Source organism: Geotrypetes seraphini, chromosome 13 (assembly GCF_902459505.1).
Source record: "Geotrypetes seraphini chromosome 13, aGeoSer1.1, whole genome shotgun sequence".
Classification (NCBI taxonomy): Eukaryota; Metazoa; Chordata; class Amphibia; order Gymnophiona; family Dermophiidae; genus Geotrypetes; species Geotrypetes seraphini.
In genome coordinates this window covers 75,500,044-75,512,697 of record NC_047096.1, presented here as the reverse complement: position 1 = coordinate 75,512,697, position 12,654 = coordinate 75,500,044, and the positions used below count along the sequence as shown (strand labels likewise).

The window sequence follows — 12,654 nt, the reverse complement described above, 5'->3', positions numbered from 1 at the left end:
ATGGACACACCTGGCAAAGTACATTCATTGATTATATAGTCCAGGGGTGGCTTCACTGGGCCACATTAAGACGGTAAACACCCAGGGGCAGCAAAGGAAAACACTGCATCGCTCTCGACCGGGGCCCCACAAAATCCTTCACTGGGCTGCATGCGGCCCTCGGGCCGCAGGTTGGACACCCAAGAATAGTCTGTACAATCTTTACTTAGCCCCTCCCGCCTGTCTGCTCATTGGGTAGAGCAGTACAATTCACAACCTCCCAAATCCTTCACACCTATTTCCTATCTCTCCACCACTTATTTTTTCAGACCCTGGCCATATTTAGAGCTGTAAACAATCTTTAATGTATCCCAAAAGTCAAATCTCCACTCCTATGAAGAAGTCTATACTCAAACACTTGCACTCCACTTTTATAGTTTATCTATACTTGGAGCTTGATATTCGTTCAGGAAAAGGCCTGAGATATAAGGAGTACTCCGTTTATAATTTCAGTGGTAATCATTACCAGCGTAGGTGTATTCCAAACACGTACACTTCTCCCTCCCCATTCGCGGTTTCTGCATCACAATTTCACATAATCGCAATTTTTTTCTGGGGAAGGGGAAAATTTTAAAAACCATATTTTTTACCTCCCTGCTGCCTTCCCGGCCTTACCTGGTGGTCTAGCGGGCTTTCGGGGCTGGAGCGATCTTCCTACGCTCCTGCTCCGTGCAGATCGCCATGAGAAAATGGTTGTAGGGAGTTCCCGTCATAGTCTCGAGAGACTACGGGAACTCACAGCAGCCATTTCCTCATGGCGATCTGCACGGGGCAGGAGTGTAGGAAGATCGCTCCTGCCCCGAAAGCCCTCTAGACCACCAGGTAAGGCTGGGAAGGCGGCAGGGAGGTGGGGGTGGGTCAGAGCTGGATAATCGCGGTTTTTCGCCATTCGCGATCCGGCTCTGCCCGTATCCCCCGTGAATAACGAGGGAGAAGTGTACTCCGTACTGCAATCACTGGCCAAAAACCTGTTTTATTTCATTATCCATATTATGTTTCTAATTGAAACTATTTTTTAAACTTTTTCATTATAACTTATATCTCTTATTTTGCACATTAACTGATTGCGTGCAGACCGCTTCAGAATTTGAAAAAACCTCCCAGAAAATGACTTATCTTTAGTGTTTTCATTATTCTGTTTCCATTTCTGAGCTTCTTCAATTCTGTGCTATTTCGTACTCGGGACCAGAACCGGAGCTTTCAACGCTCTGGGGACTAGAGCCAGAGCCGACGTAGCTGGCGTTTCGCGGACCGCTGGTTTGTCCGCTGCTTCAGGGCCGATTTTAGAGCACAGTAGTGTTGCTTCTTAGTGTTCTGTCATATTTGGGCACTGTTCCTTCCTTTCACATACTCGCCCCTCACGTGACATGCCTAGACCATCTTTTTAAACTATAGTCCTTATGGTCAATTCTGCTGATATCTCGATACAATGTTCATTTGACTGTAGGCATTGTATTCAGAGTCCCAGGAATGCCCCCTCCCATGCAATATTTAATACTGCACAATGTTAGACAAACTCCTTCTGGAATTTGACCAGTATTTCATCTAGTTTTCCATTACCACTTTATTAATATTTTCTTTATAATATTACCTCTTTAGTGACCCCTGCCTTTTTAGAATAATACACCACAAAAAACTCCAAAAAAATATATTGCCAAAGAAACAAAAGAGACCAACAATAAGGCAAAAATGGTCCAAAGGTTCCCAGTGTGGTTCAGCAGTGCCGAAGAGAACTCTGTGGTTAAATAATCTGAATTAATTACCTTAATAAATTTAGTGAAGTTAAGTACCCTCAGTGTGAGGGATCAGCGACGGGAGAAATCCTCCAACGCTTCACACAAAAAGGTGGAGGCCACCAAGCCCCCACCTACACACCATCATCGGGTCCCTTAGTGTGCTTTAAATCAAAATAACGCAATCGCCACAAAAACAGTGAACACAGATGAATTCAATCACAGCCACCACTCTGGGAACCCCCCCAGCCAACTCCCGAACTTAGAGTGAAAAAAGCAGACTTAGCTTAAGTGAATCTTCATCTGTCATCCCAGGGGTGCAAAAGGCAAGGCAGGTAGAACGCCGCAAAATGCCAGGTCCAACCAAGCCCGGTTTCGGGAACACGTCCCTTCCTCAGGAACCACAGAGTTGTCTTCGGCACTGCTGAACCACTCTGGGAACCTTTGGACCATTTTTGCCTTATTGTTGGTCTCTTTATTAGAATAATATGAATAAGTAATATTTTTATAGTTTCTCTGTAGTTGTTTAAAGATACCTGATCATATGCAAGTGTTATACATTTAAGTGTTCACCTCCTCTGTGTTATTCTGCAGTAATTAACACTATTAGAAAATATTAATATTTTCATTTCTCACACCCCTTATGTAAACCGCTTAGGAATATAAAGCAGTATATCAAATATTAATAATAATAATAAGTTTTTGTAGTTTTGACTGCAATGGTTTTTGATGTCGGCTGTTTGTATAACTTTTAGTGTTATTTTATTATACATGTTTTATTGTTTCCTGCCTAAAATTGCAGGATATGCGGGCTATACATTTTTTAATAAATACACTATTTATCACAGATAGCATCTCCTTTGAGTTTAGGAATGCTGACCTGTGTTCTAAACAAGCTTATTTGCACCAACATAGGGCTCAAAGGTGGTAAAGGCCAATCTGAGAAAGAATTTTCTTAGGAAGAGCAATTTATATATTCAAAAAATCAGGTTCTTAGTGTGTGTGGATTTGCGGATACATTGAAACCCTCAGCTCAATGTACGGCAGCTAAGAAAGCAAATAGAATAGGTATGGTCGGGAAAGGAATGGAAAACAAAGATGAAAATGTTACAATGCCCTTGTATCGCTCCATGGTACGGCCACAATTTGAATACTGTGTGCAGTTCTGGTCGCCGTATCTCAAAAAAGATATAGCGGAATTAGAAAAAGTACAGAAAAAGGCAATGGGAATGATAAAAAGGATGGGATGACTTCCCAATGAGGAAAGGTTAAAGTCGCTATTGCTCTTCAGTTTGGAGAAGAGATGACTCAGAGGTGATATGATAGAGGTCTATAAAATACTGAGTGGAGTGGAAAGGGTAGATGTGAATCTCTTTTTCACTCTTTCCAAAACTACTAGGACTAGGGGGCAAGCAATGAAGCTACTACTGTATACTCTAATATAAAGTGAGAGTTTTGGGTCAAAAATGGTTGATATTCTCAGTTTATATTCAAGTTGGTGCCCACCGCCCCCCTCCCAGAAGTGTTGCAGGCTTCCCCTAGGCCTGCCGTAAGTCCTGGTGGTCCAGTAGTGAGCCGTAAAGCAGGGTTCCCTTCCACCTCCTGTCCTGGCCAACTCTAGAACATCCCACCTCCCAGATCTCTAGAATGCCTTCCTTGAAAGCCCTGGTGGTCCAGCGCTGAAACAGGGCAGGAATGATCTTCCTATGCTCCTGCCCCATACAAGCCACTATCTAAAAGAGCTGTCACGAGTTCCCATGAATTCCCACGGTCTCGCAAGTTTTGCCATGAAAACTTATGGCAGCCATTTTATATAGTGGTTCACACGGAGCAGGAATATAGGAAGATTGCTCCTGCTCCGGTTTACCGCTGGACCACAAGGGCTTTCATAGTAAGCTTTCTAGAGGTCTGGGAGATGGGAGGGAGGTGGGATGTTTTAGAGTCGGCCGAAAAAGGAGGTGGGAGGGATCTATAAGAATAGCCTTACTGGGACAGACCAATGGTCCATCAAGCCCAGTAGCCCGTTCTCACGGTGGCCAAACCAGGTCTCTTGTACCTGCCCAAAACCCAAATAGTAGCAACATTCCATTCAGAATCCTAAAGAATAGCAAGATTCTGGAAACCCAAAGAGTAACTAAAGATTCCGGAACCTCAAAGAGTTGCAACATTCCATTCAGAATCCTAAAGAATAGCAAGATTCCGGAATCCAAAAGAGTAACAAATGATTCCGGAACCCCAAGGAGTAGCAATATTCCATGCTACCGATCCAGGGCAAGCAGTGGCTTCCCCCATGTCTTTCTCTATAACAGACTATGGACTTTTCCTCCAGGAACTTGTCCTGACTTTTCTTAAAACCTGCTACGCTATCCGCTCTTACCACAACTTCTGGCAATGCGTTCCAGAGCTTAACAATTCTCTGAGTCAAAACAAAATTTCCCCCTACCCTGGCTCACCACTAGACCACCAGAGCTTACAGCAGGCCTGGAGAAAGGCAACAAGGGGAGGGAGAGAATGTGGACAGGGTGCATAGCCTGGCAGGGCAGGGGAGGGAGAGGGGGTGGGTGCAGTGCCCAGCAGGGCAGAGCACTCGAATATAAACCATTGGTTTATATTCAAGTTAACCTTTTCCCCCTTTTTAGGAGAAGAAAGATTTCCTGGGTTTATATTCAGATCAGTTTATGTTCCAAGTATATATGGTAAGTAGTAGATTTAAAACAAACTGGAGAAAATATTTCTTCATACAATGTGTAATTAAACTCTGGAATTCGTTGCTGGAGAATGCATCTCCCTCTTTCCCTCCCTTACCCCAGCAGTCCAATATATCCCCTTTTCCTATCTAATTCTCCTAACAGAGTAGCATCTCCCCTCCCCATCCCTCATATCCAGTGCCCAGCATCTCCCTCTTTTCCCTTCCTCCTACTAGGCCTGCTGCTACTGCCATCATCATCCTCCCTCTCTCAGACCATAGGAGGCAAGAGGATTTAGCATTGGCACAAGGCCTTAAGGCAAAGATCCGTAGTAAGCACTGTTGCATTTTGCCCCCTTTGATGCAGTACTTCCTCTCAAAGAGGTTGGGGCAGGATGCAACATCACTTCACGGCCCCAGGATAACACTGAATCCACTTTCCTCTTTAGTTCCGGAAGGGGGAGGGTAGTGGTGGCAGCAGCAAAGAGAAAAAGAGGAAGATAGCATAAAGCATTTCTGTCCTGTTACTGCCTCCCCTCCATCCAACCACTGCTGCCGCTGCCGTAGGTAGACACCAAGTCTGCCTTGTGGCAGGGCCAGCTCTATTAACTAAGGAGTAGAGACAATTAATAGATCTACAGAAGACTCTCAAAGACCAGCACCCATGGGGGATTAGTAGATGCCGGATAAATGTAGTTTCTGGTTGCTTGAGAGTTACTATAAAATAGGCCTAACTAATAATGTACCCCATACTATGCCATACCATAAACTGTTCCAGACAAACTACCAGACATGTGGTAGGCAAAGTGTGGGCGTGCCAAGTTTACACTTAAATTTCCACCAGAATTCGTTATGATTTTCATTTTTATTTCAAATTTTACCGTTTTTCTTTGATTGTTTTTGCTGGTTGCTTGAGAGTTCTGGCTGTCTGAGTTTTCATTCACATTTACATTTTCATTCTTTTTTTTCTACTTTGTCCTACAGGTAATATGTGGACAGGAGGAGACTTCTGAGGAAGAAGAACATTCAGACAGCAAAGCTGAACAAAGGCCACGAGTGCAGAAAAAGAAGGGCTTCGCCTCCGCTAAGTCAAGGGCAGCCCAAAGTCCCCTTCAGAACGCCACCTTCCTAGAGCTGCTCTCCAACACTCCAGAGCTTTGGGATGTACTGGGAAGCCTCTCTCAACAGGGTCAGGTGCCACACTCCAGAATTCGCCGGAGACCACTTGTAAAGACTGCCAAGCTTAAGAAAATGTTTGGCTGGGGAGACTTTTACTCCAACATTAAAACCGTAAAACTCAACCTGCTGATCACAGGCAAGGTGGTTGACCACGGAAACGGCACTTTCAGTGTATTTTTCCGCCACAATTCCACGGGTCTGGGCAACGTATCAGTCAGCCTGGTCCCACCGACCAAAACACTGGAGTTTGATCTCGAGCAGCAAATATACATTGAGGCTAAGGAATCCAAAGTCTTTAACTGCAGAGTGGAGTACGAGAAGGTTGAGCGAGCAACTAAGACAGGGCTTTGTACCTATGACCCATTCAAGATATGCTATCATGAGCACACACAGACCCACGTCTCATGGACCTGCTCCAAACCTTTCACAGTTGTCTGCATTTACATTTCCTTCTATACTATAGACTATAGGCTGGTACAGAAAGTGTGCCCTGACTACAATTACCACACTGATGGATCTTATTACCCTTCTGGCTAACACAGCTGTGCCAAGAACTGCAAACAGGAAGAACGCAGTGGGGGGCGGAGGGGGGGGGGGGGAACTTGCAGCTGCTATTTCAAAGGAATGGTTTGCAGAAAGAACTTGGTTACAGGAGTTTTCAATACCAGTGTTAATATGTATAGAAGTGAAATGTGGGTCCTGTCTCTTCAGAATTATAACCTAAATTTGAGATATGCCGGACTCAAGAACCATATTAATAAATCCCAAATTGGAAACTTGGGTTCAGTGGTCTCCAGAGCAAAGGGTATTCAAACTTTCAAATGTTTTGCAGAGAGAGAGAACATGAGAATTACTCCAGGGTCTCCAGTAAGGGGATACAGAGAGATGGAAAAAGAGGGCAAAATGTCAATGTTTAGAGCATGTGTCGTAAGCTGAAAAAACATACAATTGGACAAAGCCAGTCAATGACTGGATATAGCAAATAGGCTTTGGATGTTGATGAATGAATTTTGGGAAAACTAGATGAACAAAAAGTTCATCCCTTTCTTTAGCAATAAATACTGGGCCCACCGAGGAAGATGCGAGAGAGCCGAATCGCAGGAGGATAATAACGAGAGGGACTGGATTGGTGAGCAAGGCAGGAGAATGCGGTCAAGTCCAAGGAGAGAAATGCAGGGGGTGGGTTGTAAGTCTGCTGGAGATGAAAAGGAGAAATACAGAAATGAATTGGGCCAGTCTTAATCTGAGACGTAGAGAGTGTGTGTGTGTCGGGGGGGAGGCATTTGGATCTGTGATGGCCAGGAGCTGCAGCGAGAGGTGCGCAAGTGAACACCGCAGGACCTCGACTGCAACTCTACAAGTCGGTCTTCCGCACTGGATTGTTCACATTATCATCTGCCATGCCAAGCTTAAAAAACATCACTCGGTGAAATCAAAATGACCCAGTCACGAGTGAGACTTTAATGCATCACTTTTATAAGATCTAACAAACTTCTAGCACTATCTAAGACAGGGGTAGGGAACTCCGGTCCTCGAGAGCCGTATTCCAGTCGGGTTTTCAGGATTTGCCCAATGAATACGCATTGAAAGCAGTGCGCGCAAATAGATCTCATGCATATTCATTGGGGAAATCCTGAAAACCCGACTGGAATACGGCTCTCGAGGACCGGAGTTCCCTACCCCTGATCTAAGACAATAGTACTGGAATTATTCTATAATAATCGTAAATAATAGTGGATAACAGCTTTAAATATCCCTATCCCTAAGGGATTATATCGATAGGGATATTTAAAGCTGTTATCCGCTATTATTTATGATCACTTTTATAAGAAACATTTAACAGTAATACTTCTCAAAGCACAAAATCTCTGCGCTCGGATCCTGCCCTTCAATGTTTCCAACCAAAATGATGCAATAAAGGCAAATTTGAAGTCGTGATTAGTGCCGTTCAGTAATGCCCAAGTAGGTGAGCACAGGATGAGGATGCAGTGATGGACAGGGGTCTGTCGCGGATTAATATTCCAATGTGGGCCTGAGTCTATCGCGAAGAGGCAAAGGTTGGTTGTGTCTGGGGGAAAGATACAGCAAAAGCTTAAGAACTTAGATTTCATTTCTTTCACTCGCCCAAAGGAAGGGGAATAGGTATACATTTTGGGGCCGATAGTCAGACCTTGGGAGGCAGGCTGGTCAGTGGTATAGCGAGGGTGAGAGGCCCCCCTCCCCTGCCCTCGTCTGCCACAATCCCGCCTTCCTTTCCCCCATGCCTCTACTTCAGGGGTGTCAAAGCCCCTCCTCAAGGGCCGGAATCCAGTTGGGTTTTCAGGATTTCCCCAATGAATATGCATGAGATCTATTTGCATGCATTGCTTTCATTGTATGCTAACAGATCTCATGCATATTCATTGGGAAATCCTGAAAACTCGACTGGATTGCGGCCCTCGAGGAGGGACTTTAGCACCCCTGCTCTACTTGAAGCTGTTGCTTGTGATGGTCAACAACAGGGGTCTCCAAAGACCCTCCTTGAGGGCCGAATCCAGTCGGGTTTTCAGGATTTCCCAATTAATATGCATGAGATCTATTAGCATACAATGAAAGCAGTGCATGCACATAGATCTCATGCATATTCATTGGGGAAATCCTGAAAACCCGACTGGATTCGGCCCTCAAGGAGGGACTGTGGAGACCCCTGGTCAACAAGGTGCTCCTCGCGACCCCGTCGGCTCTCCCTCTCACGTCACTTCCTAGGCGTGGCGCCTGGAAGCGACGACAGCGGGAGGACCGACGAGGCCACAAGGAGCACCTTGTTGACCGCCGCAAACAATGTCTTCAACTAGAGGTATGGGGGGAAGGAGGATGCGCCTGTGGAGTGGAGGAATGAGAAGAGGCAGGAGAGGGCAGAGAGGAGGAGGGGTGTCAGCGCCCCCCCCTAACTGAGGCTGGTTAACTCCAGTGGCCAGTGCTGAACCTATATATTCAATGCTGGGCCATTTCTAGTGACCGGCATTTGGATGTCTGGGCTTTTCTGGTGACCATAACTTAACCGGCTAAGTCAATATAGAGCACTGGCTGGTTTGGTTTATAGCAGCCAAAAATAGGCCTTTGGTTTTTATGCAGCCTGATTTGGTTGCTAAACTTGGCTGGTCCGTGCTCAATACTGGTGGTTATCACACGATATAGCCAGCTAAGCTTTAGCCCCTAGCCATGAATATTCAGCAGAGATAGTCAGCTAAGCACTATTTAACCGGCCAGGAGTAAGGTTACCAGACGTCTGAATTTCCCCAGGCATGTCCAGGGCTATGGATGGCTTTTCAAAATCTGATACTTTGTCCGGGTTTTGAAAAGCTTCCCCAAAAAAACACGTTGGAAAGGGGTATCTGCGCGTGTGCGGCCGCAACATGGTGACGTCCTGTGCAGGCGTCTGACGTCATTGCGCCGTGTCCGTGCAGGTGCAGATGCTGTCTGGGGCGGGACCGAAGAAGAACTGGGCGGTCCTGGGGGCGTGGCCACGGGTCTGGATTTTCCCAAAGGAGAAAATCTGGTAACCCTAGCCAGGAGCCATGCCTGGACACTACAGCCTGGATTCTCTAAACGGCACGGATGCCGGCAGCTGCCTTAAAAGCACTGATCACATGTCAACCACGTGACGGTGCCGTCTAGAGAATCACGCCTCCGGCGAAGGCAGGCGCCGGAAATGTAGGCCAGGGTTTTTAAGGCCTACATTTCTGGCTCCTGCCTTTGACGTGAATCACGCCTACGGAGGCGTTTTGCAGTGTCTAATGCCCCTTCCGGCGTTAGCCACGCCTACATTGGTGTTAGACATAACAGAGCGCCTATGGAGGTGCAATTCTGTTGCTGCTTTTTAGGTGCCAGTCGGCGCCTTGAAAACCAGTTTAAAACTTTGTTTAAATAGCGTTTATCACTTAGCCTAGGCGCCTAAAAATCTGGCGCTCTTTATAGAATGTGGTCCACAGTTTCTTAGAGAGGCTTATCTCATTGTTAGGAACACAGCAACCGCTCGATGCTCTGTTGCGGCAGCCCTTGAACTTCAGGTCATTGGGGTTGCACCTTGTGACCCTGTGCTACGGATTTACATAAAGTTGGTGGCATAGCAAGTGGGGGTGGGGGCGGTCCGCCCGAGCTCCGTCTTGCAAGCCCCTTGTCTTCCCCCACAGTTTTTTTCACTTCCCCAACGCGAGGTTGCGGCCTGCGTCGGCATTGGCGCTTTCTCCAATGTCACTTCCAGGACCTGCGCCTAGGAAGTGACGTGAAAGGGCGCGCCGACACCGACGTTGGCATGCTGCTCATGCTGGAGAAGTTAAAAAGGTACGGGGAAAGGGGGCGTTGGAGAGGGGGCACCACCACCCAGGCCGCCGCTCACCCTTACTACGTCACTGCACAACGTAAAGAAGTGAACTAGGTAAGATCATTCATCATCACAGCAGCCACTTCCTGAACAGAAAACAGCACAATAAAGACAGGAGAAAAAGAGAAGGGCGGCGAGGGATAGGGGAGTTTTTGGAAATAGTGGTTATTCTGAATGTCCCTGAAAATATATTTCTTTGGTGGTTAGTGACATCTGTAATGTTACAAGTGCTATTAAAGTTTGTGTTAAGAGTCCGTGAGTGTGTTTTCTTTCGCCTAGACAATCCCTTTAGTCAGGGGAGATGAAGAAGCTACTAAGTAGTAAATTGAAAACAAGCAGGAGAAAATGTTTCTTCACACAACGTGCAATTAAACTCTGGAAGTCGTTGCAAGAGAATGTGATGAAATCAGTTAGCTTAGCAGGGTTAAAAAAAAAAAAAAAAAAAGGTTTGAATCATTTCCTAAAAGAGAAGGCCATAAGCCATTATTGAGATGGTTTGGGGAAATCCATTGCTTATTCCTAGGATAAGCAGAATAAATCTGTTTTACTACTTGGGATTAGTTAGGTATTTGGGACCTGGGTAGGCCACTTCTGGAAACAGGGTACTGGGCTTGATGGACCTTCAGTCTGTCCCAGTATAGCAGTTCTTATGTTCTTATAAAATACTGAGTGGAGTGGAATGGGTAAACATGAATCACTTGTTTATTCTTTCCAAAAATACTAGGACTATGGGGTATGCAATGAAGCTACTTAGATGTAAATTTAAAACAAACTAGAGAAAATATTTCTTCACTTATGCTGGGTTTTACTAAATCCGTGAAAATCCCAGTCAATACTATGGCATTGATAAACCATTCATAATACCACACCCATCTCAATGCCTCTCTCTCTTCTTAATTGCTTTAATCAAACGATCAGGGCTTCAGACATGCCATTTGGTCACCACACATTTTTTTGTGTTTATTTGGTTGCCAAATTCTTCTCACTGGCTAAGGTCTTATCCTTAATACTGCTATGTGGATCGGGAAGATGCAGAAAAATTTGTGAAGGGGGGACTTTTTCTTGAAGCAGCCTGTTGGCGAAACATGTTGATGTGACAGGTCCCTTTCACGATGTGATAAGATAAACAAGAAAAGAAAAGAATATACTAAGATAAGTTTTAATCAGTTTTTATAACGAATAAGTTATTGATATTAAGCACTCTAAAGCACTTTATAACATTTAATAAAGAAACATGGACACATATTGAGAAGGGGCTAATGAAGAAGCCATAGCCAGTGAGAAGGATTTGGCAACCAAATAAACACAAAAAAATGTGTGGTGACCAAATGGCATGTCTGAAGCCCTGATAGTTTGATTAAAGCAATTAAGAAGAGAGAGAGGCATTGAGATGGGTGTGGTTTTACTAAATGGCACGAGATGTTATTAGCACAGGCCAGCGAGGTAAATGCTCCAATACTTATAGAATTCCTATGAGTGTCAGAGATTTATCTCACCGGCCTACGCTACAAACCTCTAGCACCATTTAGTAAAAGGAGCCCTTATTGTGTAATGAAACTCTGGAATTCGTTGCCAGAGAATGTGGTGAAAGCAGTTAGCTTTGCAGCGTTTATAAAAGGTTTAATGTCCAAAATGAAAAATCCATAAGCCATTATTAAGAGCAGTGGTCTCCAACTCAAACCCTTTGCAGGGCCACATTTTGGATTTGTAGGTACTTGGAGGACCTCTGAAAAAATAGTTCATGTCTTATTAAAGAAATGACAGTTTTGCATGAGGTAAAACTCTTTATAGTTTATAAATCTTTCCTTTGGGATAAGTCTTAATAGCTAAAGAGACATATGATCTGTGTTTTTCGTACAGATGGGGGGGTGCCAAAAAATGATGGGCCTCGGGTGTCACATATGCTAGGTACGCCACTGATCTAAGAAAATACTTTTGTATAGAAAGGGTGACAGATGCATGAAACAAACTCCCAGAAGAGGTGGTAGAGACAGAGACTGTGTCTGAATTCAAAAGGGCCTGGGATAGGCACGTGGGATCTCTCGGAGAGAGAAAAAGATAATGGTTACTGTGGATGGGCAGACTAGATGGGCCATGTGGCCTTTTATGTGCCATCATGTTTCTATGGAGATGCAGAACCCAAGGTGAGAAGATTTAGGAGGCGAAAGCATTCTCAAAGAGGTGGGCTTTTAACTGGGTCCTGAACACGGCCAGAGACGGAGCCCGCCGTAGGGATCCAGGCAGCTTGTTCCAAGCATATGGTGCAGCAAGGCAGAAGGGATGGAGTCTCCCATCTTCCCTCCAAATTATACATATTGAGATCTTTAAGTCTGTCCCCATACACCTTATGACAAAGGCCACCTTCTTGCAAATCACATCGAGGGATACGGGAAATCAGGGTCTCCAACAAGGAGCACCCAGCTTGGCCTCCGCGTGTGCGGTTCGCCGGACTAGATGGACCTAGGGTCTGATCCGGTGAAGGCGCTTTTTATGTTCTTATGTTCACCAACCATTTTAGTAGCCTTCCTCTGGATCGACTCCATCTTGTTGATATCTTTTTGAAGGTGCAATCTCCAGAACTGTACCCAATATTCTAAGAACATAACATATTGTGTAATATTATCTTGGTGCGACAGTGTTTTTTGATGCCTTAT

At 45.1% G+C, this 12,654-nt stretch overlaps 1 protein-coding gene across 1 annotated transcript; it reads left to right on the top strand.

The window, feature by feature from the left end:
- On the top strand, positions 1 to 6,179 carry NXPH3 (neurexophilin 3). Its single transcript, XM_033917563.1, has 2 exons — positions 1 to 18; positions 5,443 to 6,179. Exons 1-2 carry the CDS (start codon positions 1 to 3, stop codon positions 6,172 to 6,174), a joined length of 750 nt encoding a protein of 249 aa, XP_033773454.1. The 3' UTR covers positions 6,175 to 6,179.
- Positions 6,180 to 12,654: the final 6,475 nt, after the last annotated feature.